General features: G+C 52.4%; 4 protein-coding genes across 4 annotated transcripts; all 4 read right to left on the minus strand.

Moving 5' to 3' along the window:
- Positions 1 to 792: 792 nt before the first annotated feature.
- Positions 793 to 1249, minus strand: Triagg1_1446 (uncharacterized protein; the record flags this gene model as incomplete). The annotated part of the gene is made up of 2 exons (XM_062895517.1): positions 793 to 953; positions 1042 to 1249. 2 exons carry the CDS (start codon positions 1247 to 1249, stop codon positions 793 to 795), a joined length of 369 nt encoding a protein of 122 aa, XP_062759785.1.
- Positions 1250 to 2051: 802 nt separating this feature from the next.
- On the minus strand, positions 2052 to 3635 carry Triagg1_1447 (transcriptional regulator family: Fungal Specific TF; the record flags this gene model as incomplete). The annotated part of the gene is made up of 3 exons (XM_062895518.1): positions 2052 to 2732; positions 2811 to 2945; positions 3009 to 3635. The coding sequence occupies 3 exons, from the start codon at positions 3633 to 3635 to the stop codon at positions 2052 to 2054; spliced, it is 1443 nt and encodes a 480-aa protein (XP_062759786.1).
- A 1002-nt stretch (positions 3636 to 4637) lies between these two features.
- Triagg1_1448 (uncharacterized protein) lies at positions 4638 to 6436 on the minus strand (the record flags this gene model as incomplete). Its single annotated transcript, XM_062895519.1, has 5 exons — positions 4638 to 4767; positions 4833 to 5573; positions 5636 to 5798; positions 5938 to 6001; positions 6065 to 6436. The coding sequence occupies 5 exons, from the start codon at positions 6434 to 6436 to the stop codon at positions 4638 to 4640; spliced, it is 1470 nt and encodes a 489-aa protein (XP_062759787.1).
- A 4227-nt stretch (positions 6437 to 10663) lies between these two features.
- On the minus strand, positions 10664 to 13179 carry Triagg1_1449 (CAZyme family CBM21; the record flags this gene model as incomplete). The annotated part of the gene is made up of 2 exons (XM_062895520.1): positions 10664 to 11074; positions 11287 to 13179. 2 exons carry the CDS (start codon positions 13177 to 13179, stop codon positions 10664 to 10666), a joined length of 2304 nt encoding a protein of 767 aa, XP_062759788.1.
- Positions 13180 to 27399: the final 14220 nt, after the last annotated feature.

Raw genomic sequence — 27399 nt, forward strand, 5'->3', positions numbered from 1 at the left:
TGTAGAAGTAATAGTCAATGGGAAAGTTAATTGTCTCACTTATATATACGTCTTCTATTTATCTAGTGTTAGAACTCTTCCATCTGCCTAGATTTGGAATCCTCCCTTTCTAGTTTTACTTTCTACTCCATTATCCATCATGGACTTACATCATAACCGCTTCACCCTAGCGAGCGGCATAGCAGCGGCACGTCGGGCGGCTTGGCTGTCGGCACTTGTGAGACTGCGCCATTTCCGCGGGATCCGCACAAAAACTTCAGCAAATGGCGTAAGCATGCAAAGCTGAAATCACAAAGTTTAAACAAGGTGATTCAATGCGGCTTAGAATGCGTCATTTTCGCTGGGCTGAAGGAGTTGAGCAACTCGTTGTCGCAACTCTGCGAAACGCTTCAACTCCTTGACAAATGCTTACGAAACGCGACGATGGGGATGAAAAACTGAGCTTGTCATCTTATGGAGCTAAATGTACCAAGTAGTTTCGAAGAAACTTTCCTATCAGAGCTAGGTCAGCTGCTCTCCGAACTGTTACGCAGTGGAGCTTGAGCGTATACAACCATTCGCTCGAGAACCGTTACAGACAATTCAAGACAAGATATCACATATATGACAGATTGAAAGCATTGATGCTTTGGCCAAAAGTTTTTTTTTCATTCCAAGTTTTCTAAACCTCAACCGCCATCGCTATGCTCATGTACAACCTAATTCAATTCTTGAAGCTGGCACATCTGAGCCAAGTAGATTCCCAATTCATTCAGCACCTCTTTCTCTCAAGGCGCCGCCTCAGAGTCGCCCTCAAGCAGTCAGGGTGCCGGCCTCAATGTTGTTGCCAATAGGGTCGTGGATGAAAGAAGCGTAGTACTTGGGGTGAATTCCAGCCCGGATTCCGGGAGCTCCATTGTCCTTGGCACCGCTGGCGAGAGCGGCGGTGTGGAAAGCGTCGACGGCATTGGTATCTATAGTTTAGAGTTAGCAGCTATATAGAAACGAATCACCCTATAAGAGAGAGCGATGTGTGTTGAGAACAGAATTGTGTGTACATACCAGCAGCGGCGAAAGCGACGTGGGCGTTGGAGGTCTTTTCTCCAGAGAGAAGGACAAACTCGGGTCCAGTAGTTCCAAATCCAACCAATCCCTCAGGGAAGCCGGGGAGCTTCTGGAGTCCCAGAGACTTGAGGACGTTGGTGTAGAACTCAACGGTGGGAGCAAAGTCGGCCTTTGCGACGTGGAGGAGAACGTGTCCGATGGGCATTTTGAAGATTGTGAAGGTAAAAGTGTTGGACTTAAAAGTGGTTGAAAATGTGTTGATTGAATCTGAGTGCTTGTTGTGTGAATGATTCTCCAACTCCAGAGGGGATCCCATTCCAGTCTTATATACATGATTTCAAGACGGTTTGTTGCCCTGAAACTCAATTCAATCGACTCATATCAACACAATCCGACGTCAACGCCGGGTCAATTACAAATCCGACAAAGCACACATCCGCAAATATCGCCAAAGATTACACATGCTTTCATCCTCGCTTCTCGCGTCCTCTCTACAAAACGGGCATCACCGGCTGCTTCCCCCCCCCCCCGCCGGGCGAAGGATCAAGCCATCCAACATGGCTCGGGGAGCCGCCGCTAAACCACTCCCGGAAAGCTGTACCCTTGTCGTTTCTCTGGTGGTTTCTTTCTCCGCATCACGAAGCGGCGAGGATGGCGGGCGCTAAGCTTTTTCGAGGGACCAGTACCCTGGCAGGGGTGTGACATCAGGTTGCAATAAAGTTATTTTGTTAGTTTGGAATCAAAGAGCAAAGCTGTTCTGGGTATTAATCACGCCAGACTACCTGATACCAAATAGAAAAGTCGTGGGGAATAGCCTATCCGTGGCGGTTATGAACAAGTGGTTGATACAGAAACGAAAATGCCATCCTCATGGACCTGATATGCTCGATTACTCTGTATAAATGAGGCGCCTTGTCTCTTGACTAAACATATTCTACGGCCTTTGTTTTCTTTCCCTCTTTTTCATGTCTATTGTTTTTTTCTCCCTTCTCTTGTTTCTTCTTCAACTAAGGCTGACGAGGAGTCTCCCAACCCATCCTTTGACACCAATCAACAAACATATCCTTTGGCATAATCAGTGATTCCGCCAAAGGGCTACACTGAGTACACACACTCATACGCCAAGCCCTCCATCTATCAGCTGTAGCAAGGGTAACTTTGGCAACCTTGAACTTGATTGCCATGAAAAGCTCAGCTTGAGAAACAGCAGACAGCTCTTGCTTGGCAATCATTAGAATTTTCAAAGCACTGTTCTGCGCAGTCTCCTCACAGTGGGCATCCGCCACGGGATCCAAGCAAAAGAGCAGACGGTTAAGTATGATGGACACGGCAAAGCTGAACCCAAGGGCTTCATGCTTCCTGTCTTTAACTATCGCCACCTTGGGATAATCCGACGCGGTTGGCCCAAAGAATGTTTCGTACCAATGCAAGAGTTGGAGACGAAGCAGCTGCAGGTTGTTCTTCGCATCATCAACCAGGTCGGCTGGCGTGTCGTGGCGAGTGACGCAGATGATCTGCGTCGTCTTATAGAAATACTCCGGCACGCGGCATACCGTAGTCAAGAGCGATATAATGGGCTCGCTCCTATCGGAGAATAGATTGTCGGTTGTGGGGATTGAGCGCAATGCAGCCTGCCACGGATCATCGCTCAAGAAGCATGTCTGGTTGATATTGAGCGCCTCGTGGAACTGGAAGCGGATTTTTAGTAATCGCATTGTTTTTCTTCCCGTCTTCCGGAAGATGACAGACTGGAAAGGAAGACTTACGATTTGTCCGACGTGGGATAGCACCAATGCCTTCTCGAAATCGGTTTCGCAGCGCCCAGGGCCACGAAGCTTGATCAAGGCAGTTGCCCCTGTAGAATGATACCGCCAAGCGTCTTCAGTTGACATTTTCAACAGCTGGCAGTTTCGTAAGCATACGGTAATGGTATAATAATTTGCCTACGCATAGAAAAGGCTCACTTCGTATATTCCAAGTAGCTGCGTGGCACAGAGCACGTCTGGTCGAAGACACGCATTGGGGCACTGCAACTCGGCCTGTAGAGCCGCCAACGCGCCGGAATACAGCTTCAAGATGCTGTTGGACACGGGCTCGGAAGGTGAAGAGAGCCACTGCTGAGCTCGAGCGGCTACACATGCGGCAGCTTTGTCCAAGGCGCCGTTATGCCCGATCCGGCCCGGCAAGTAGTTGAGGTACGACCAGTCCCGGTGGCCCAGCACTTCAGTCAACATGGTGGGCTTGTGAGCCAGGATGTTTGCTGTTGCATAGCTGATGTGGAATGATGTCAACTGAGACAGATCTAGAAGATCGAAATTGTACCGCATCCTCATCTTCTCGTATGAGCTGGATGCGAGACTAGCCGGGATGAGAGCCTTGACCGAAACCTGGGGATCGGATCTGCCATCACTGCAAGGCGAAAACTCAGCCGGGTACTGGATTAGATTATGCTGTCCATAGCCGCCTCGTTTCCGCCTGGCCTGGGCAGACTTGCTCATGGCCTGCTTTCGTATCCGCTTCCTGGCATGTTTGTCATCGGGCTCCAGCTGATTGGTAGCCGTTATGAAGACGTGAGTGACAGTAGTCGACATGGTGTAGCAATGACGGAACCAATGTTTACGGGCGTATCAAGTCTCCTGGACATCAAGGTGCAAAAGTATGGAGAGCAGCCATCACATCTTGTGAGAGATTACAAGCAAGGAGCAGTTGATGAGACTTCATTTGTAAGGTCAGTTCAGCCTGGGCAACACTCCGAGGCGGCTGTCGTCAGTTTAGCGCGAATAAGCAAGTCATGCAACTCGTAGCCCGGAGAAAGAAGCGGGCTTGGTGGCGTTGGTTGTGGGGTGATGGGCTGTGAGGATTTGACAAGGGTACTGTTGTCCATAATGGGAATGGCGAGTTGCATGGCGTTTGACTTGGCGGAAGAGAGTCGTCCTGAGGGAGCATGATGGGCTTCGACTGTCTTTTATACAATCCCGAGACAATGCCACGAGGAGCATTGGCAACGGCGGTATAACGGAGTGTGATTATTCTTTGCAGATATATTCCCTCGGTATGGAGTCATTGGCATCTCCCGCCTTCTCACACAGTTTTCGGTATTCTACCCCACGACAGATCCTCGTATGAGTGACTTTGACTAAAACAAGCAAAGCATATCCTCAAGGTCATCAAATCGTCGCTAGCACCAAACCCACGAAAAATCTATTAAAGAGAAATTCTGTATCATGACGTGATCCTGTCAATGAAATGATATTAATGTGTCCATGGCCATATTCTTGTTTTGCATAGGCGCATGTTTCTCGGAATGGTATGACGTGAGACTGATAGACAATATACCTACCTCTACTTCGCACTCATCTCGGAGTTAAGCCGTCTGATAGACATGCATCGCTTCGCATTCAGCGATGTGTTAAGCCTCCTCTCTTTATACAGCATTCACTTCGATAGTGCCGGGAACGACAACAGCCTCGTCACCTTGTCAATATTAGTATTAAATCTATAGGACAAAGCGTTGCTCCTAATCCTTTACCTTGATGCAGTAGATCCCGCCTCTCCCCCTCTCATAACTAATCCTAACGCTACCCCCGAGCTTCTCAAAGATCCTCTTCTCGCTCGCCATCCTCGTCCCTCCGTCGCAATCCAGCCTCCGCAGCAACGGCTGCAATGCCGCCGCCAAACCAACGCAGCTGTGATCCCTCACCGTCACCCTGCTCGCCACCGCGGCTGCAATCACCGCCAGCAGCAGTTGCAGTCCCACCGTGAGGCCCAAGATCAAATGCACATATAACCACTGAGTAATGTCCAGCCTAATCCCCTTCAACGGCAGCAGTCCGGGGGCATTCAGGTTGGTGTTGACCTGGGCCGTAACGGCAACAACTCCAACGGCAAAGGCAGCCATCACCTGGCCCATGCCAGTCACATTGCCTCCCTGAATTGCTCCGTAAAAAGACTCCGCCGGATAACTCTGGAACTGAAAGTGCCTGGTGCTGTTTGTGCTGACTCCAAAAGTCGAGGCGCCATAGCCCTGGAGAGCAATGGCCGAGGCAGCGAGCGACGTGACATTCACACCAACCTCTTGCGCCGGATTCTCAACATTGGTGACCGCTCCCACCGTAACATTACAGTTGTAGAACCACGGATCCGTCGGCGATGCCTCAAACGCCAAGACGTGCCCCCACGCTGGCCCGGAGCCCCGATCGGGATCAACCATGAAAGTCGTCTGGGCTGCCCCATTCAGGGCGGGAATCGTAAACTCGGTGCGGTTCGCGTCTCCAATGACAATCGTGTGCCGGGTCCCGTCTCCTCCATTGAGGACCTTCCACCCCTTGCACGTTGCCTGGGTCGAAATCGATCGATTCGTCGCCACCATCTGGTAGTATGACAGGTCATCCGGGGTCGCCTCGTAGAAGATGTACTGGCACGAGTTCTGGTTGCAGTACATGAGATTGGCGTCGGTGTCGAAGAGCGTGCCGGGTTTGGGGATCTCGTCGTCTCCGCCGTATCCGTAGGCAAGGGCAACGAGGCCATAACTGTACCATGAGTTAGCTGATACATCCCATCAGTCTTTCTCTTCTTTTTTTTCGAGACGCACTTGTTTGCTGTATATCGCAGGGCGCTGATGGCCTGTGAATTCGTCGAAAGCACTTTATTTGTCTGGATGTTGCTCATATCCGGCACCGAGACGGTTCCGGGTTTCGTCACGGCCACCGTGTCCGCCGGATTGATGTTGTAAGTTAAGCCGAGAGTCGCAACGGCTATTTGCGAAGCCTAGCAGCGGACTCGCGATTAATTCAACCACTCACTATGGATCTCGTTGAAGAGAAATGAGAGAATCAACGTTGCTCACCACATTGACCAATACCCAAAACAAGACATAGACCCTCACCCACGTACGATGTGTCACGTAGCCCAGCGTGAAGAGACTGCTAAAGTTTTCGCTCTGTAGGATACAGTCGGCCTGTACCATCATAAGAACATTAGCCATTACGAACTGCCTCGCATGAATCAAACCTTTGTTTACCTCTCTCGGCGTCCACTCGTACCAGCTCAACACCCACCATCTCAACTCCCCCACCATGTGCTTCATCGAACTCGCAATGTTCAAACCCAGTGCAATCGAAATCGCAATAATCAACGTGTTAAACTCCTTCTTCTTGTTGCTCAACATGGCCTCCTTGACCGAATATCTCCACAGCACGAGATACGCCCCGACAACCAGCAGCACCGTCATCACCCATCGCACGAGGCACGCCAGAAACAGCCGCTTGAACTGGTTCTTGCGCTTAAAGTGCTCGGCGGAGAAGACGTCGCCGCGGCCATCGCTGCGCCAGCTGTCGCTCCGCAAGCTCTGCAGCGTCGGCGAGTGCTTTATAGCCGTCATGGCCGCACGCATCTTGGTTCTGTTGTTGTTTCCCTCGACCGGAGCGCCAGCACTCGTTGGTGAGAATCGATTACATGTTCGTTTCGGCTGAACCCGAGAATGCTTGACGGCAGCCAACTTATAGGATTCCTATTTCTTTAAACCACTCCACCTCCACGGTGAAATGTCAAATTATGAAACAGGAGCCTCCCGTGGAGCCAAGAGAAAGAAATGGAAAACAAAATCGAAACCACCAAGCAGCTCGAGAAGCCGTTTTAGGAAGAGCTGAAGCATTAAAGTTCAGGTGGCACTTTTACAAACTCATACTAGTCACTCGGTGGCAGCTGTCTAAACCACCAAGGAAGAAGAAAAGACTACAAGTTCCCGCTGTTCCAGACCAAAAAGCCCGCCCTTGCTAGAACCGCAATCCCAAACTGAGACATGTGTTTTTCCCTCTTTCTCATCTCCGGTTATGGCTGCCTCTTACTCATAGAAAAGAAAAAATCGTGGCAGTGCTGGTTTGGGGCCATACTGGATAGGGCTCGAGCCGAATCGCGATAGCCGTAAGGCTAGCCCTTCCAAGTCGCCGAAAGGGGCAGATGCGGCTGATCGGCTCATTCCTTGCTTCGAGTTGTCGTTTTTCAATCATCTTGATAATCATGATAGCTGTGGAAGCTGTTGTGGAACAGCAACATTGACGTCTTCTCGCCACAACGCTGGTATCCCTAAGACGAGCCGTCTCGGTTGTCTCAGCCAAGCACGGTGGCAAATGGCGGATAATTCCTCAGTTCTCCAATTAGTCACAGCCATAGATAACTTGAATTGCCTTGCAGTTTATCTCGCCGGACGGAACAGCTATCGCACGGGCCAGCAGCCAACATAGCCAGTTGAGCCATTCGGCAACGCCGCCACCACCGAAGTTGCGTATGCGGCGCTCGTTGCGTCGTTTCTTCATCGGCACGCTTTCCGTAGCGAAACTTGGATCAATTGATTGGCATCACACCCAATTCAGTCATGGGTACGAAGTAGCACAAACAGCTAGCTAAGTACCTACCTATGCTTTTGTTACTCGTACTCGTATACGCAGGCTGTAGCTCTTCTTTCAACTCTCACATACCCTGCATAATACCGGTAGCGTTTTGGGCGCTTCAACAAGCCAATGTGGCACGACCTGCAACGCCAGAGTTGCAAAGACTAACTTGAACACGTCAACCCGGCGATTTCCTCTTCTAAACCAAGTTAGTTGCTTCTCATAACGGGAAAACAGCTCCCAAACCCCCTTGTTTGTGTCTCAAGCCTTTCACATGTACGAGCTACCAGTTAGTAATGTAACCACGGCTCAGAGCCCAACGGCACTTGCAAGCCAATCGGTGCTTAATCAATCGTCCCACACCGAATACAGAAACAAAAAAAAAAAAACAGGAGACGAGGGGAAAAGAAAGAAAGAGAAAGAGAAAGAGCCCTGCAGTAGACCAAAAATCACTCGGCATCTTCAACCATTCTCCAGCAGCTGTTCTGTCAGATCCCAGCATCACAATGACGCTTACATCCTGCCCTTGCCGCGGAGAAACTGCAAAGAGGTATTTCTCCTCTCTTGCATCCTACCTACAGTATGTGATGCATTGTCATTGTTTCTTCTCACTGGACGTTGGGGGAGGGGGGACGGGCGTCTTTTGGCATATGCATTAGCACCCAGATATGCATCTCCAAGGCACAACAAACACACAAACAAACAAGCAAAAAGAAGAAACCAAAAAAGAGTCCGCTGGCCCGTTTCCACTCAGCCCGCAGCGATGTGACTAAGGCAGGCCAGGATTTTTGGCTATTCCCATCCAACGCGTATTAGTGCTGCTACGGTGCATATGTAGACATACAGAAAACGCCTTTCGAATCCATGTTCGCGATGCACGACCCTCTCAATCAAGAACGTTGGACTCCACAGGCACAAGGGTCTCTCTCTCTCGCTCTCCACATCCGATGCGTTTTCCTTTTCTCCATCTCCATACAGATAATGAAGCATAGCAACGGGCCAAAAAAATCAAGAACAAGACCAAGAACCCCAGCCGCATCGCCATCCCCCCCAAAACCCTCATCGCTTAGTTTGGTCCATAAAATCCTCATTCGCGATCCTCCCCGTTATCAGTCCAGTCTCTTGCATCCACGCACGCCCCCCCTTTCTGTTTTCTGGGCCGCTGTACTTCATATTCGTAACTCGTAACCCGTACGAAAGTAACTCGCACGGAGTCACTCCGTTTCTCCATCCATTCGCATCCCCCATCATGCATCTGCATCTTACACGTACCCCTATCAAAAAAAAAACGACATACTACCATATAAATTAAAAATAATAATAACATAATACTACTCGTACTACTATAAGAAAAAAGCCCCTCCCCTCCCCCCATCGTCAGGCACCAAGACATAAGCAACCTTATAAAAACGAGCCACTCCTCTCTCAACACATGTTCCCTCTTTTCCCCCTTCTCATGCACATCCGCCCAAAAAAAAATGCACGTCGCCTGCATCTTGTTTTTTGCCTCGCCTCGCCTCGCCACTCTCCTCTAATACGAGGAACGAAGGGGGGGAAAAAAGCCTCTTCTCCCCTAGTCTAGAAACTCGCAGGAAAAAAAAAAGATTATTCCCCTCTTCCTTCTAGGCTACTTCTCCGGTTGGTGAGAAATAGAGACATGGAGTTTATACGCCCTGATTACGCACTTTGCTCAAGATGCATCTCGCGGCCGCACGGAACACAACAAACCACAGGAAGAACAACACACACACAGCCCAATGGCTTGTTACCTTTTCCATGCACGCACTTCGCCCCCGCAAAGTTGCCGAGCTCATCGCCGTCGATGGTCTTTTGCTGACTTCCGACTTCTTATCTGGACCTGGATGACGAAAAAAAAGAAAAAGAAAAAGGTGAGAGCGATGCCGAATAGCGAATGGCTCACTGCTGTGAAGAATGATGAGTAGAGCTCTGTATCGTACCTATGTCTGGTCCCATACCCGTAAGGAGGTAGTATCCCGTCTTCTGTATCTGTATCCGGACTCCGTATCTGTACTCCGTACTACCTACCAGGCCAAGTAAACCTCCACTGGTATAAACCTCGTGAACCAAAGGGGCCAATCCAACGCCGCAATTGGCTCTCTTGTACTTGTATCTTTCTGCTTGCTTACCTTACCTTATCCTCACGCCATGGGCGAATGCCGCCGCCAAGTGGGCCGTCGACGATGCCAAAGCAGAAGCCAAGCCTGCCATGTAGCATAGACAGATTATCACATGCAGTCACATGCAATCACAACACAAACACAGCACAGCACAGCACACAAGGGGGGTTTTGTTTTGTTGAGCACAACATCTGTAATCTAGGCAATTTCATTTATGTCTGATCTTCTTGTGTAGCAGTAAGTACCAGAATGCCCGCAGAACCAATCGAATCAATACCATTAGCAACCGACTTTTTCCTTTCCCGTTCCCCGCCTGCTCGTAGTAGCCCAATGCACCCTGGACCAAAGAACCAACCCGTCGGCCGCCTTTCAGTCCATTCCCTTAAAAACACAAATGAGAGCGTTGACAAGTCATTATCAATCCGCCTGGTCCGCTTTGTTCATAACGGTCTGGAGCCGTGAAAGACGTATAACAAAAAGCGGGAGAGAGAGAAGAAAAAAACCTCCCGTAGGAAAATGAAACACAAAGTAGAAGAGAAAACCGTAGTGGCGAAGTTACTCCAACACAAGACCTGTCATGAACCGAACCCAGAGCGCAGAAAAAAAAAAGGAAAGCAGAAAGGAAAAAACAGCACCAGAAATTCCCAATGCCCTTGTGAGCGCCAAGCAGTAGAAAAAGAAGAGACAAATCCGTATCGTATGCGGCCAAAACTCCCAGAAGCTGAAAAAACAAAAAGCCAAAGTACAAGTAATAGGAAAAAGAGTAATAGGAAAAAAGTACAACAATTATCGCTCTTTGATTGTTGCTGTGAACAAGAAAAGCAAAAGCCGCAGCGCGGGCCCCTTCCGATTTTTGGGGGGCCAGTTGAAAAAATTGGACGAGGTCATATAGAAACCTCGCCATGTTTTATAAAAAAAAAAACATGGGACATCCGTTGCTCTGTCAGCTGTCCAAACCCAAACCAGGTTGTTTTGTTTTAAAAAAAAAATTGTTCTTCTCAGTTTGTCAAAATAAAAAAATAAAAACCGTCAACCGAGAAAGATGCGGCAAATCGCAGCTGTCCTCATCCGATAACCGCCTCCGTAGGCAATCTAGCCTCGGATGGCGGTAGCGGCATGAGGTTCTGCGCCCCAACGGAATCGCTGCTGAATCATCTGCTGCGCGAAGAAGGGAGCATCAGTTGGGGATGTGGAAAAGGACGGCGAAGGCGACCTCATGTGAGGCATCGACTTGGGGGTCGACGACTGGTCCCTGCTGATGAGGACGGAGGATATAGAGTCGAGAGGAGACGAGTGTGATGCCGCGAGGTAATCGGCGGTCAGGGGCCGGGTGAGCTTCATATCAATGGGGTGGTGGAGGCTGTGGTGAGCCGCAGGGCCGGTGTGGTGAAGAGGGTGAGCCATCGTCGCCACTGACACCGTAGTCGGGCTGATGCCCTCGGTCTCTTCGCTCTTGGTCGTTCCATTAGTCGCCGCCGTCGTGGTCGATTGCTTCGAACCAAACTGTAAGGACAGAAAAAGCCAAATGTCAGCTACACAAATACCATCCCATTTTTTTTTTCAATTTTTTTTTCAGAGTCTTGCCCAATCGCTCCTCAAGCCTCCCTCCATTTTTGTTGCATGACGGCGGGAATGTTTCCATTTTCCAACAACTAGACGGCGGCAGGCGGCTGGGGCGGCTGGGGGACGCTGAAGTGGTCTCCAGGGGTACGTACAAAGCAGTATTTACTGACGAGCTCTTCGTAGGAAGAGCTGGACAGGCCGAGGCCGAGACCAACATTGGACGAAGGAGCAGCATTAGCAGCCGCGGCAGCGGCAGCGGCAGCGGGCGCAGCGGCGGGCTGGCTGGGCTGCGAAGCAGACTTTGCGCTCAGAGGAGGGCCAAAGCTCATGGGCGTAGGGCTGTCGCGGACATTCCTCTTCATGTAGAGGGCGTCCTTGTCCTTGGCCGCAGAGTCCTTGGCCGCCTGGACGGCAGCGCTCAGCGAGGCTCCAAAATCATAACGGTTGGCAAAGGCCAGTCCGCTAGGTGCGGTCAGGCCCAGACCCTTGGTGATGTTGTCACTGGCCAAGTTGCTGGTGGACTTGGTCTTGAGGCGAAGGCCGGGAGTGTTGGACTCGCCCAAGAAGTCGTTGATATGGTCATCAAACTTAAACTTTGGTTTTTTATCAAAATCATCAAACGAAAGAGGCATCTGCACGGGCCGTCCGGGAGCGACAGGAGTCTGCTTGCGGTTGCTCCGCGGCAGACTGTTGCTCGACCGTGACTGGGCGCCTTGGAAGCCGTTCTTACCGTTCTGCGGCTTGAATTGCTTCCGGAAATCAACCTGGAAGTTGGCAGAGCCGTTGCTGTCCCAATACTCCTGGCCGTTGACATTGTAGCGAATGCAGAAATACAAAGTCTTCATCTCCAGGTTGGCAGTATCTGACAGCTTGATGGAGAAGGTGAAGCGGTCCTGACCATCACGAGTGACCTTGGGGCGGATCTCGTGGCTAAACTCGGCAACGACCTCTGACGTTGTTTTCCAGTAGTCCAAGGTGAAGCGGCAGACAACCAGCTTCTGGTAGGACAGGTTGGAAACGACGACGGAACCCAGCATCGACTTCTGATCCGGCGAGAGCCAAACCTTTTCTAGGCGAACAGGCAGGTCTCGTCGTGAAGGAGAGTCGTGGGGGAAGTTGTTGGTGATGAGCTGCCAGTCAAACGGCGGTGTCCGCGCAACGGTCCTCTTCTCGCCTCCCGGGAAGGGATACTCCGTCTCACTCTCGTAGTTCTCAACCGGAGACGAGCCGGCACTAACTGCCAAAGGTCGGTCGACCTGGAGGAAGTGACGGATGTGCTCCAAATGAGAGTCGAAGTGAACGGCCTTGGCGAAAACGGGAGTGCCAGGCATGCTCGAGGGTCGCTTGTGTCCACGGAGAGCCGGTCGGACCAGCTCGCCGGACTTCTTGCGTACCATCGGCGGCTTAGGCCTCAAGTCATCCTCCGAGTCCTCCGAGACAGTCTGGGAGTTCTCGGCAGATGTCATGATGGCCGACACATTTGGATCAGTTGCAGATCGGACATGGCCCCGGCGTGCCGACTTGGGTAGGTCGCTCAGGCTCATGGCACTGAAACTAGTGTGCACGATGCTCCGAGGCGTAACGTCGCCAGGGCTTAGCCTCGAGTCCTTGCTTGGGGGTGATGGTGTCCGGGGTTGAGGGATCTGGCTGACGGCATCCCTAAGCTTCCCCAACTTCCTCCCTCGAATCTCCGGGCGGCTATCATCCTCACTGTCCGACGAGGCAGAGTCGGGCGGGGAGATGATGGCAGCGTTAGGGATTCCTCGGTCGTCAGTCACCGGCGGGGGTGACTTGCGGAGGCTGGCGCTCACAGGAGTGGTGCCGGCGTTCTTGACTTCGTCGGAAGAGCCATATGGAGGAGACGGTGTAGAGTGAGACTCTACAGCCGGGGGTGCGGACGGTGTTCGACGGTTCTTGCTGAGGTACGAGGCTGAGCGAGGGAGCGAAGGCTTCTGGCCGGAGGTAATTGATGAGCGTCGGCTGACATCCGGAGAAGCAGTCGCTGAGGAGGCGGGAGATCGGTGAGAGGGCGGCGTGTAAGGCATTCCCAGAACGTTTGCCGGGGTTATTGCTTGAAGGGGAATAAAAGCCTGGCTGGTACTGATGATGTAATCCGGCTTATAAGAGATGCTGCAAATGATTCAACGGCGAAAAAGAATGGCCGTTGTTAAATGCTGCTAATATGCACAACCCGTTCCAATTATATCATAGGATAAAAGAATAGGGCTTGTTGTCGGACTCGCGGGCGGGCAACAGAGAACGAGTAGAGACTGGGAAGCTGGTATCTAGGTAGGATGATCTGGACGCATGGGAAAGTACGTTGTCAGCACGAGGTGATCGACATGAAACAAAATAAAAGATACCATTCGAGGTTCGGAGCAGGATGCGTGGTGGAGAGGGAACAACACATGGTTTAAATGACCCAAGTCTGGTCCACGATCAGGGGACGGTGATTGTCCATGAGGTAAAGAAAAGAAAAAAGTTGGGACCTTGAGGACGTTGGATAACAGGATGCAGATTGCTCAAACGGAAGTTTTCGAGACGGAAAGGAATAAGACAAGGGTTGTCGGAAGTTTCCGTGCTTGGTAATGAAACTCTCTTTGAGAAAGGCTAAAACTCAATGGCGACTTACAATGGAAGGCAGAAGAGGATTTGAGGGCCAATTTTCTCCGAAGTGCACAGGAAGCAACGACACGGTCTCAAGCTCGGGCAATATTCCAGCAACCGAGCAAAAGACTATGAGGTGCAGCCGTGGAAGCACAAAACTTGGTGCGGAGGCTGATGCTTAAAGATCGCCAAACTAAGTCGTCTGGCGGATGATGTGACCGGCTCGGGGGGGGAACGTTGTCGAGTCGGACGGTGGAGAGAGTAGATGATAAAAAATCCTTGCACAATGACGAAGTAGAGACCCAGCTGAAGCTTGCAGCGGGTGGTGGAGATGCTCGGGATGAAGGGGGTTGAGAATTGATGATGGACGGAAAGCACGGCGAGGATGGCGGATGACTCTCGAAGATTGCAACGGGAACGACGGGGAGGAGACTGCAGTCTGGTTCTTTAGTCCTGGAGGTGGGCAGGACGTTGGTGGAATGGGCTGTAGGGTGATGGATTAACCCTTGAAGAAAGAGAAGAGGAGGGGGAGAAGAAGAGAACGGCGGAAATGATACCGATGAGGTTGAAGATGAGGATGAGGAAATGGGAGAGATTGGGAAGATTGAAGACGGAGGAGGTGGGGAGAGGCTGTTTTTGGCTGCGTGAGACGGCTGATACGTACCCAGCGGTTGTGCCAACTCGAGGCAAGCCTGCAAGTACCGGCGCCCAAATGGAGCAGAGGCGAAAAAAAAATAATAAGAAAAAATCAAAAAAAAAAATTAGAGCAGCGCCATCGTACAGGTACCTGCTAGTGGAAGGCTCGGGCCCGGATCCAGGTTGCTATGCGCCGCAGCAGAGAGAGACAGACTGCACTGAGACCTTGAACTTGCCCTGCTCTAGGCTGCATGGGGGATATTTGAAAACTTGGCTGGCACTAGCGGCAGAGACAGGGGTGAGAGAGTGAGAGAGAGGGTGAAGGTTGAGAGGTTGAGTCCATCTCGAAATCTTGTCATCTAAGCCCGGCCTTGCCTACAGTACAGTATGGAAAGACAACCCTGGCCAAGCAAAAGCCCAGCACAGCAGCACCGCCTTACTAGCAAGCAACCACACACCACTCCCCTCCCGGCCAAGTTCGCTTCCCACACTGGTTCGATGGCTTGAGATGGTGGGCCGCCGTCGATCGGCTTGGAGGGTGGCCTGTGGCCCATGGGCCCAGCAACCTCATCCCTGAGAGAGGGGCCTTGGAGATAGGCGGCCAACAGGGGGGCGAGACAACAAATTGGCGAGCCGAAGCAACAGCTCAACCGGCTACCTGAACCCAGCAACCACCAACAAACCCTCAGCAGCCCCATCGCCGTGCCTAGTGTTGGCGTGTTAGTGCAGTGTTGTATCGGCGGCCCAAGCACCGTCGAGCTTGCCATGCCATGCGTCGTCGGTCGCCTCTCGAGGTGCGAATCTCTCAGACAGACCTCCATTCCATACGGTGCTCGTACTTTGTACTGTATTTGCACTTGCAGTTTGGATTGGAGATGTGCTTGGACCTTTGATCTTCAATTTACGGGGGCCGGGGCTAGCTCCATCTCGACAGACGGAGCACTCGCACCTGTGCTTTTGTCGTGATATGAAGACGCCCCCCCCCCCCTTCCTTGCCCCATCCACAGCGTGTCCCGATATCAACATTTGTAGCAGATATGCTCGTATGTAACAAGCACAGTAGCGCAGCGGCAAAGGACCAGAGACAAAAACCACTCGGAGAGGCGAAAAAAAACGGCCCAAGACGCACGCACTCACACGCATACACATAAACACGCACTCACACATTTCATGCTTCCGTTATACTCGTACATTGCACAAACCACAAACCACAAACCAGACGAAGCAGAGAGGGCGAGCGGCGAGAGGGCGGCAAAGGTGTGGCCCAGTTTCTGCTTTCCCTTTCCCCCCTCCCACCAGCCGGCAGCCGGAGGGATTTTGCCAGTGGTCGTCAGCCAACGAATACCTCGCCGGTAATGCAACCTAATGTGAATAGAGCTGCAGTGTCGAGGTCGCATCTGGATGCCCATTTTTGCGGAGTAGACCGGCAGCTGCGTGCAAGGCCGCCTACCACTAGCCACCTCAATGCGCGTCGTGCCCTGCCGTTCGTTTTTCCCTCCTACCTCCGAGGACTCCCTAGTGCTTGTGTGTGCTTGTGTCGTCTCGTCTCGCCTGTCCAATGCATATGTATGTATGAGCATGTACTCCTCACAAGGCCATGTACGAGTACATAATCCAGAGCAAAGCAAGCATCAAACCTGTCCCTGCTCTGCCAATGTAATGCACACACATCCCGTGCACCCCCCGTTGCCCATTGCCATCCTCAGACGGTAAGAAGCTAGTAATCGAATGAACGGAGCACCGGTATGTGTTGGGAACCTTTTTTCCAAGCCCTTTGATTACACCACAGGGACACAACATACGAGTAGACAGACAATCAGGCAAGATGGTACTGTATCGTCTCCATACCCGGTGAACAAATTGGCAAACGATAACAATTGCCGTGATACCAATTCCAGCGCCAGACGGGAAACATGGCCTCTCGTCCTCGACACTCATTCGTCCAGCCCCGGGACAGACCCAGCCGGCGGCACCTACGGGCGTTGTCGAGCTACCGCAGTGGGCAGCGTTTTTCTCTTCTTCTACTGTAAGCATCTCAGCAAAGAACGGGGCTCGTCTGTCATCATCCTGTCTTAAAAAGACGCCGTCGCCTTTTTTAGAACGGTTTCTGAAATCTCTCCCTCCGCCCAGATAAGCGTGTCGCCGGCGAGCGAAAAGTTTGCGTCAGTCCCGAAATGGACGTGCGCTTGTGTGGCGTCGCCTGATAACAATGCACTTACGAATACTATATATGGCCGTTTTTATCAGCTTCGAAAAAGTGCCGATTGCACAAGATCGCGTGGAATGCCATGGGCTGATATCGATGTCACATGGCTTGATGAATTGCCCAGATGTGAACGATTCCCCGGGCAATAGCGCAACTGTCTCGAGCCGGGCCAGCCTTTTTCTTCATTTGAGCAATATAGTACTCCGTAGATGGCAGAGTAATATTTGGGTCGGTCCCATCCGAGTGCGCCCTCTCTCTTGTTAGCTTTTTTTTTTTCTTTTTTGCTTTTCTTCTCCGTGTCGGCGTCCGCTGCGCTTTCTCTTGGTCAAGGTCGGATAACCGGTGAAGCCGGATATGGAGATAGCTACGACGACTAACACTGCCGAGTCTCGTTAGTACCAGCTGGCCATTGCCCTGGTAATGAGGATATCCCGGGTACTTGTATCGCTTGTATCGCTAACAGCACTCCGGTTCGTTCTTCTGTTTGCTGTACTTGTCCTCGTAGCGGGTACTTTTTTCGTCATGTATTATTCATGGTTTGCCCAGCGGCAACGGCATGTTGCGCGTGCGAGCACGGTACGGTACAGTACGGGCAAAGCGCCGATGCGGATTCCGTCCGGATGCTTCGTACTCGCAACGGGACGGGACTTGCCTGGCAATGGAGCTTGCCCGACAGATAAAATTTGCAAATTTTGTGCCAAACGCAAGCCCTTGTTGGCTCACTCGGCCTGCCGAATCGCATTGAAGGGGGCGACTGGGGGACAGAGGCGTTTCCAGGTATTTTTCTTGCTTGCAGCCTTGCACTGCAGGCTCCGTGCATGTACGGTACGAACAAGAATGTACCGGTCTTCTCGCACTCCGTCCTGGGGCCCTCTTTTCCATTCCTCCTGCATCGAGATGGGGAAGAGGGGCGAAGGGGAAAGGGAGGATGGCAGAGAGGGCTGCGGGCTTTCTTCAAGTACAATGCTTCGCTGCGACTCTGCCCATCCGGCTCCCAAAACCCCCCATCTCTGGCATGTCCATCCATGCTCGTACTGTACCGTAACATACAGTACGGCTGGTAGGTAGGCTTTCCAAAGGAGAATTTTCGTTTTCCCTGGCGCCAGGGGGGGGTTTGGCTGGATGGGCATGGCCTGGGAATAGCAGACTGGGGTGGGCTCTCCGGCATGAGACCCGGTCCTGGTGTGGCGCCCGACGCTGTGGTCCGTTGAATAATATCTCACCCCTGTTCTCGCCAGTCCAAGTCCATGCCGACCGTTCTCAGCCGCTCATTGGCAGTGCCCCGGCCTGGGTTAGCTGTTTGATGTCGAGATAATGACGTTGCTCGCGCTTTGGGGTGAGGCATCGCTCAGAAGGCGCCCTCCAATCAGGCAATGGCTGGACACGCGCAATGCATTCCGCAGCGTGGCCTTCCTGTTTCACATTGGCCTCTTTGTTTGCCTTCTCCCTGCGACGCCTCTTCGTCTGGTGTCTCTCTCTCATTCTCTCTCTCTCTCTCTCTCTCTCTCGCAGAGGGAAAAAAGTGGACAAGTCGGAACGGACGCGCTGTGCGGAGTAGCCAGTACTTTCCACTCCGAAAAGTTGCTCTCAGCCCGTCCCTTCGGGTGTCCGCCCCGGATCCGGGATCATCCAAGACGCAGCCTGCATCGCCGTCCTCCATGACTGACACCAACAAACGACAAGATTCTCTTCCCAGGAAGATGCAGAGAATCCAAGGGACCCCCCCCCCCCCCTTTCCCTTTCCCTCTTCCCCTCCCCCGAGCCCAACGACATCTGCCCCCTTCCCCATCCCCACGACGGACCGAAAAGCTTCCCCAGGTTGTCAAACTCGGCCCTCGTCATGCCTCCTAATGCAGAGAATGCAGCTCTTACTAGCGAGTGCATGTCTGCGCTGCTGCTGCTGCTGCTGCTGCTGCTGCTGCTGCGCTGCAATGCCTGCGAGCCCAACATGGAGCTGGTGCGGGCTCAACTGGCCCCAATTGCTTCTGCCAGAGCATCACCGGTTTAGGCGCCTGGACGGCTCGAGCTGCATATGAGCTGTCTCTGTCTCTGGCCTACCCTACCCGATTAGAGGTAGCCGTCCGTATCTGCAGGAGGAGGACGGACGGCACGCTGTGTGATGACCGAGTCAGGCAGCGAGCCGCCGACCGTTTTCCGAGTCGCAAAGGGCATTGCATGTGTAATATCGGATGGGGTAATAATAAATGACAAAAATGATAATGGTAATGACAATGACAATGACAATAAGAAAGAGAAAAAAAAAAAGACGCCATCACCACAGTCGGTAGCTGTACGTACTGTAAGGCCATCGAATAAACAGCTGAAGCTCAAGGGCGTGCATCTCGAAACTCAGCCCCTCCATCCCCCATGCATCTGCTGCGGGCCACAGAAAAGGCTGTGCTTCCAACTTCCAAGGCACAAACATCGCCATCGTCAAGCCACAAGCGTCTTTGTCAGCACGCCAAGAGATAAGGACGGGACCAGCACGGGCCAATGTCGAGCTTCCAGTTCCACGCGGCGGGGACCGGGCAAGCCACACGCACGGGCCACCAACACCAGGGGTGGCTTGCTCCTCATTTTTTTGCAGCGCTAGACGACGCCAAAGGCGATACTATCGCAACGACAGCCAAACCTTCTTCATCCTTGCCATCGACCATCTCCATTTGCACACGCTGCCGTGCCGTGCCTTCGCTACCCGCCGCGAGCTTGTACCTGTGCTGCCATCTGGGTAGGGAGCGGTACTTGTGTGTGTCTTGTCTTGGGAGCGATTACCTACTGGAAATTGCCTGCTCGGCTACAAGGTTGCCTCTGCCGTGGTATTTTGCTCTGCTTCGCTTCTCGTACGAGCATGGGCACAAAACGACTCGCGGAAAAGAAAAAAGACGCTTGGCATGCACGCCATTTGCAAGCCCATCGGATGATTGGATGGTCGCCGTCAATGTCAATGGCAATGGGAAATACCCAGACAAGATGTGGTCGGCCTGGAGCTGAGCTGAGCTCCCAAGCCGTCCAAGTGCGTCTGCGTCTGCGTCTGCGTCTGCCTGCCTGCCCAGCACATCATCTCGCATCTCGAAACTCGTCTACGAGCACCTACATGACGCCGGTGCTCCGTACATGATGCTAATTCCATGTCGATGCGCCTGACCATCAGCAAACGCACCTCTCTGCATGCTTAAAAAACCGCACCTACATACATCACGCATATGAGCAGGATGGCGTTCGAGCCCGAAGGGTCATCACGACTGGCATCCCGGCATCCAAGCATGTACATGTAGGTATGTAATGTGCCGGGCTTACGATGGATGGTGCTCGTACTTGGGCTGATACACACTGTACTCCCTACAGTACTGTACAGTAATCGTACTCGTACATGGCCAGATGCTGATGGTGTCGAGATAGATTACGGGAGCTTGTCTTAGCCAATCTGGTGGGCTAGCGGCCCAAGCACAAAGCGCTCAAGTTTGCCGCCCGCCACGGCCTCCTCAGATCGCGGAGACGGGATTCTCTCATGGCCATTCGCCTCTAGGCGCCAAGGGGCCTGCTCGCACATCCCAAGATGTACTCGTATCTCTACTAGCACATACTCATTCTCTTCTTACCAACAGGTTCCAGCATCTGCATGGCGTCCCAGGTGCAAGGATGCCATGACAATCTCCCCAACAAGCTGTGAATCCTGCCTCCTCGTTCGCCAGCCATGGGCATCGCTCGCCGCCAAACGTACCACCATCACGGCATAGCGTCGCAATGCGTTGCAGCTCCCGCTCGCCAGCGAGTCAAGACCAACAACAACTGTGGTTCCATCTGGGAAATGCCACAGCTCAGATCAAACTGGCCACTGCAAGTCATCCCATGGCACCACGGCGCCAACTCCCAGTGCTACACATTTTGTATGTGTATGTAGTCCTGACAAAGCGGACGACGGACAAGACGACGACTAGTTTCACGCCTTGCAGCCGCATCTCCACCAGCCAACAGTAAGCGAAGAAAAATTAGAACAGGTCCACAATATGCGCGCATGGGGGGGAGCACGACGAGCTCTGATACGTAGGGACACTGCAGAAGTTGGCGACACCAACTGGCGCCCTCGTATCTCCCTAACACACGCTCCACCAAGGGAACCGCTTTCACATGGTAAGCAAACAGGGCACAGGCATGCAACTGCCACCTGCCTGCGAAGCTGCAATCTGGAAGACGACAGGGAAAATGTCGTGATAGCTCTTTGCAAGACGCAAGCAATCTGACTCACCGCGGTGGGAAAAAGAGCGCAGAGCACAGAGCACTCAGGGTAGCCGAGCCTGAGCTTTGGAAGAGGCTGGTTCCAAAGCATCTAAACGAGCTTCTATTTGCCTTTTTCGAAAGACAAGGAAGAAACCCCAAGTTCAGGCACAACACTGCGAAACTACTTCCAGATGGAGTCTCGAAGGGAAAATCCTCAACGCCGCCGGATGGACTGGGCCACCGAGCCGGTGGCAAAGCTCCGCGGCGACGCTATCATCGGCCTTCTTATTAGCGCTGGCCGCACCGCAAACCTTGCAGCCACATCCCTTCAGCACTGGCCATGGAGAGGGCTCACCGACACCAAGACCGTTGAGAGAAAAATTTCCCTCCTGAAATGATAAGCGTAAGAAAGCTTATGTGTGTACTACTTGCCTCTCCCTATCCACGCCTAGGAATCATACTGTACGAGTACTCCAGTGTGTCGATGCACGCCACCTGAAACCGAACGCAGACGCTGCTGCTGATTTCTTCTCTCTGTTTTTTCGCCCTTGTTTTTTTGCAATTCCCTGTTTCGTAATATCTTACGTCGCATTGCATTTCCCGGTCCCCGGCAGCTGCTTGGACGTCCAAGGTTTCGAAAGAACCCGAAGCTGGATATACATATCTGCAGCTGAGATTCGCAATTTCGTCGTCTCGAGAAAGGAAAAAAAAAAAAAGACTGTCCCCTCCCATCTCGACAAGCAAGCCGGGGGACGCTGGCTTAGCGAGTTTCACGCTCATCGTTCGATCGAAATCTTGCCCCTTGTGAGGCTGCCATTGACGCTAAGCAGGGGTGGTAGCTCTTTTGTCGATTCCAGAGATGGAATACTAATGCGCAACCAGCCTTCGGCGGACAGGCCCTAAAAAGGAGAGGCTGCCTGGGCTGAACATGTTGAATTGTTGAACCGACTGCCAAGGAAATGATGAATTTTTCTTCATCTTCTCATTTACAAGTGACTCATGGCAAAAACGAACTCGCAAGGGCTGGTTGTCAGCCTTCGCATTATGCTCCCGTAAAAACTGAATCACCTTGTTCGCTCATCTCCGCGCGGCAAACCCACTTCCGATAAGAAGAGCGACGCCGCACAAAATCTCCGACACACGGACAGCTTATCTGTCGCCATAGCCCGGCTGTCGCTCCGTATACATGCAGTGTTCATACTATTGAGACATTATCCTTTCCACCAAGGCGCGAGATGAAAACGGGGCCCATCTGGCATGAATGCCCAAAGGCAAAAAAAAAAAAAAAAAGATCACTTGCATTCACACGGCCGTACAGTCATGCTCCTAGCCGATGCTGAAGACATCCGACAGAGGCCCAGAGCCGTGAGCATGCAAGTCGGAGCGATCCGTACCCACAAACTCCCGTGTCCGGCTGCCCCACCTCACGATGTTTCTGCCGCCGGCCTTGTGGTAGTCGTGGTCGTAGTACGAGTACAAGGCTGGCTGGGCCCACGTCTGTCTATATGGGGCACAAAAGATGGATGCTTTCTTTCGCGATGGGACTGTACTCGTAGGAGTACAGAGTACGTACTACAGTACACACACATGTACACGGACGACGCTACTGTAGACGCGAGCACTTACAAGCAGCAGTTTGCGATGTGTATCATGCTTCGTCGACCCGAGACGCACAGTCGCAGCGGTGCAAACGCGTGTCGGCGCTTCCAGCATGCACATCATGGCCACTCATGTGTCCACAAGCTGATAAGGGCGAGCAAGTTTGGAGTCCGAGGAGCGCCTTGGCGAGGGGCTTACTCGTACATTACATATACAGGGAGACGCAAGGATCCGAGCTCGGACGGCATCCGCTCCGCCATGCCATGCCATGTCATGTAGCATGGAGCCGTGTGCTATCATGTATCATGTATCATGTAGTAGCAGCATGTATGGCGAGCATCAGCAGAACATCAATAGTTGCCGGCGCATGCATGCAAACGGTAGGCACGGAAATTATTTTCATCTTCAACGGACACCCTTGGGCAGCATTTCTGCTCCCACTTTAACTCTCTCTCTCTCTAGACTGCGGGGGAAATGGAGGCAGCTGACTTTGGCAGAAGCGAAGCAAGCGGGAAAGTCATGTTCTGCATGCCCGTGATGGATGGCACAGCACAGGGAACTCCCATCGGCCAAAGAGAGCCCACCTCTTCCGTATTCTCAACTAGGGAGGAGGAGGAGGATGAGGAGAGCCGGTAACAGTAGGGAGTAGCATTGTGGCTTTTTCCCCTCGTCGTCTTCTTTTTGCCTCCGATATGCATCCAATGGACCCTGTGGCGAGAGGAAAATGCAGTTAGAGAGGAAAGAAAAAGCCTCCCGTCTAGACGTTCCTCTTTCCGCATTACGAGTACACCGGTCTTCTGGGCCTTTCGCCATTGCCGCATGCCGCATGCCACAAATCAAATGTAAGGGAGATGGTAGCGGCACACGAGTACCTTGGTGGTGTGGCACTTACTTTCTTGGGTTCTACAAGCCGCAGATTCCAAGGCAACGATGCAGGAAGCTAGTAGCATTAGTATTACCCTATCCACACCGAGTCGTAGTCGGAGGGGGAGTGTGTGAAAGGCTGAGAGGACCAGCAGCAAGCCCACTCTCTCTTCGCCTTTCGTGCCGCGTTGAAGGGGCTGTGGCATGGTTTCTGGTGGATACAGTACCATCCAAAGGATCTCCCCAATCAAACTAAATGCCAGCCATCCAACAGACCTCTGGCCCAACGATTGGTGAGATTGTGTTGTGGGAGTTTCCCCTCTCTCTCACACCCCCTCCCCGGGGCCAACTCCGTTTACCAGCTGTGGACTGGGGCCTGGATGGCCAAAGAGAACGGAGAACGGAGAGAACGGAGACCAGATATGGAGACAGAGAGAGAGAAACGGCCTCCTCCCCCGTGGAGGTGATATCCTCTTCGTTTGCAGCTCGATCCACTGGGCCAAAGGTCAAAGAGGAGTTGCCAAATGTGAGAGACCCGTATTTACAGCACAAGCTGTTATCCGTGAACAGAAGTTGGGGGCCTCTTGGTGGTGGTCGTTTCGAACAAAGGACGAGATGAACTTGCATTGTCCACGGCTGTCAACCCCGGATCATCTCATCACGCCTTCAAATCGATGGGTGGCTTGACATGGGATTCGACCAAGTCGGCAATATCAGCCCAGGCGGTCTCGTGGTTCGACAAGCTGCAACCCCCCCGTCAAGCCACCTGCAGCCGCCAGGTGCTTGTCGTGCATTTCATCTCGCTCCCAGCAGCTTTTGAGGCGTTCCCCCGTACCTCGTACATGGCGCACAACTTACTCCAAAAGCATGGCTTCATTGGCGCCAGGGGTCGAAACTTCCCACACCTTTCCCTCCGTGGGGATGTTGTTTTTCTGTGTGTTCCAGTCGTGGACGCCCTGCGTCTTTGCTCCGCAGTGTGGCGCCCAGAGGGAAGCTCGTTTACTGAAAATTGCCCAACCTCCAGGATGGCTGATAACGTGAATCACATGCTTCGAGTCCGTCTCATCCGTCCCGCCAATGTATCAGTTCTCGAACCTTGAGAATTTTACCTTTAATTGACTTGCATATTCGCAAAAGGGCGGGGTAAAAAGGAGGGTGGCATTCTGTCTCCCTCTCCCTCTTGATATTGGCAGCCGACTTCCCCGGAAACCATCAACAATCAAATCGTATATGCCGGCGGCGCAAAGCAAAAAACAAAAAAAGAGCTGGCTGGCAATGGCACTTGATCATTTCAGCCCGCGGGTTCATGCTAGGGGGGGACCATACATGGCAGTAGCTACACCAGCTAAGGCATGTCGAGATGCAACCACGCTGAGCAACCCCGTCCCGGCTAACGTTGGACGGAGCAATTTAACGGCGCACACAAATCTGCGGACGAGACCCGGTCTGCTGCACGAGCGGCCCACCGAGATTGAACCCAGCAAAGCAGCTCGCCAGCTCTGAACCACACGAACGCCTCAGTCAGCGACCTTGTGTTGCGCTGCTGCGTTTCAAGTTGCGTGCTGCAAAATCAAAAAGACGACAGGGGTATATGAGGCGGGGCCGATTCTTTGGTGCTCTGCCTTGGCCGGCGGCTCTCGATGACGACATGCTGATGTTTGCGCTCCATTTCTGCGAGCTCCTCTCTCTCTCTCTCTCCCTTGCGTGTTGAGCTCGCGGAGATGAGCGAAAAGACGCGCTGAGATGATACGTCGTCAGATGACATGTTGGGCCTCGAAAAGTCGGTGCAGGAATGGAAAGATGAAGAATGGCCCGAACGGCTGGCAATTCGCCACCGGTACAGGTACATCTAGATCAAGAATCGCTAGCCCCAGCAATCTAGAAGCTTGGATCGACAGAGGGAGCAGCAGCAATGTCACCATCGAGGCGACGAGTTTGGGCCGCGCAGCGAACATCAGGGTCCTATTGGCAGCATCTAGATGTGCCACGGCGCAATCTAAGGAAAATCCGGGAATCCTATCACAATGCCATGGCAAAAGGAACAAAAGCCATCGCCATCGGCCGCGTCGCCGCCGCAATTTGCTTGTTATCAAAGTCGGGTCTGCCCACCATCCCGCGCCACAAAGGGCCATGATATGCGCAGCCGCCGCCATTTTTTCTTGGTCAAGTCTCCAGGCAGTCAAAGTCGTGTGAGCTCGTGCTGCATGAGAAATAAATTACTGTTTCGCACGTTTTGAGCAAGAAAAACAACAGCCAAAAGGAACAGTACACAATGAAATCATATGGCGTAACGACCCCCCAAGGAGGAGCGGCCACGTCGAATGCCGCAGCAGCCGGCGGTTTTTTTTACTACTCGTGCCGTTTTTACTCATGCATTGTGACATCGTTTGCCTCTCCACAGGGGGCTTTTCGGAGTGAATTTTCTCTGCTCCCTCAACAAAGCTGAATACGTCTCTTCTTTTCTTTTCCTTTTTCCTAGCGGTAAGATGGGATTTGTTGAAATTGCACTAGGTCCGAGTCTTGCGAAACACGGAGCCTCTTTTTTTCTTCTTTTTTTTTCTTAGCCCCTCTAGATCGTGATGAGGTGCATGGCCTATCCAGCCCTGATCATGGATCAGTATGAGGATCGAAAATACGTACCCTGTCACCGAGGTGGATGCGCGACGATCGCAGCGTTATTTACGAGTGCTCAAGTGGCTCCCGTGTGTCAAAAGCCCGACTAACGGTTGCCAGCTCCTCCGGGCTGCATACGAAGAGGAGGGGACGAGGGAGTCAATGGCAGCTGGCCAAATAGGGCAATTAGCTCTTTGGCGAAGCTTCTCGTTTACGGCGATGATTTTCAAACTCCAATTTTCATTTCCCATGCAGCCGGATAGACAGGACAAGCTCTGACTTGGGGCTCTCTCTTTCTTACGAAAGCTTTCTCCTCCCACGTACGGCTCTCCCACACACACCCCCCCTTTGAAGCCCTTTCTCCTCCTCACCCCGGCCGTCACACCGACTGGAATTGGCGCCGTCGGTTGGGGGCTGATGATATCCCCAAGCGCTGGCTGCTGTCTCCAGGTACATCTCACTCTGCTGCCAATACTTGTACATGCTTTTCCTGGAAAGCTACGAAGGGACGCAGAGGACAAGAGTGCGGATAAGGCCCCCCGTTGTAAGCTTTCGTCCCGTCCAGCTATCGCAGCCCATTCTCAATTCTGCACCCCCTTCAGAAGGTCGTCAATACTTCGTTTATGGCGCTGTATATTGCGTTACGACCCCCAGCCCAATTGTGCATATTCAGCCATCGACTTGGGTTGCCTTCTTCCCCGCAGTCCAAGAAAGCAAAAAAGCTGCAGCCGTAAATTAAAAACCCAAGGCTATTGCCCGTCGTCTGCAGCCTTTGGGCTCGAGGGACGCTCGAGACGGTTTGGCGACGAACGCCACGCCGATGTGGCCGGCCGCCTGAGCGCTGCAGTTGCAGCAGCTACGCCGTATCTGGCTGCTTGACGAAGCTTGGATCATGCATTGTGTGTCTATTCTTATGCCTGGCCTACCTACCTTACATACCTACCTAGTCGCCCTTTGGTATCGTACTCCGTACAAACGTTGCAGTACTACTCGTACACACTTGGTACGTGTACCGTACTTTGGGACTAAACCCAGGGCATGGGTGAGCAAACGGAGTGTGCATATTGGCCTCGCATCCGGCCCCACTGGATGCCGGTGACGGATGAATGATCATTTACGAGTATTTGATATTACTATATTGGCAGCAAGACGTATACAAACGGGCGTCTACGAGAGTGCTAGGGCCATGGGGAACCATCCGCGAGAACGAAAAGGGCAATGAGAGGAGGGGAGAGCCAGGGTACAGTTACATGCGGATTTGCAGAAGCGTCTTTCTCGTCAGGCATCGTTTTGATTTTGCTGCTTGGTTCCTTTTTCGAATAGCTTCATTTTTGGGCACGGCCGAACTCGAGGTTCTTTTTGTTTTTCCTTTCGACGGAATTAAGATGAGCTCTTTCTTACTGTTGCTTATGGGACTGGGGCCTCTTTGCTGACAAGAGCTGGGCTTTTTTCTTTTCTTTTTGATGACAGATGGACGACGTCATGACATGCCCGGGGGGGAGACACCTAGCTGAGAGCGGCA

The sequence above is a fragment of the Trichoderma aggressivum genome (genome assembly GCF_033847375.1).
Source record: "Trichoderma aggressivum f. europaeum strain CBS 100526 chromosome Unknown scaffold_003, whole genome shotgun sequence".
In the NCBI taxonomy this organism is placed as follows: Eukaryota; Fungi; Ascomycota; class Sordariomycetes; order Hypocreales; family Hypocreaceae; genus Trichoderma; species Trichoderma aggressivum.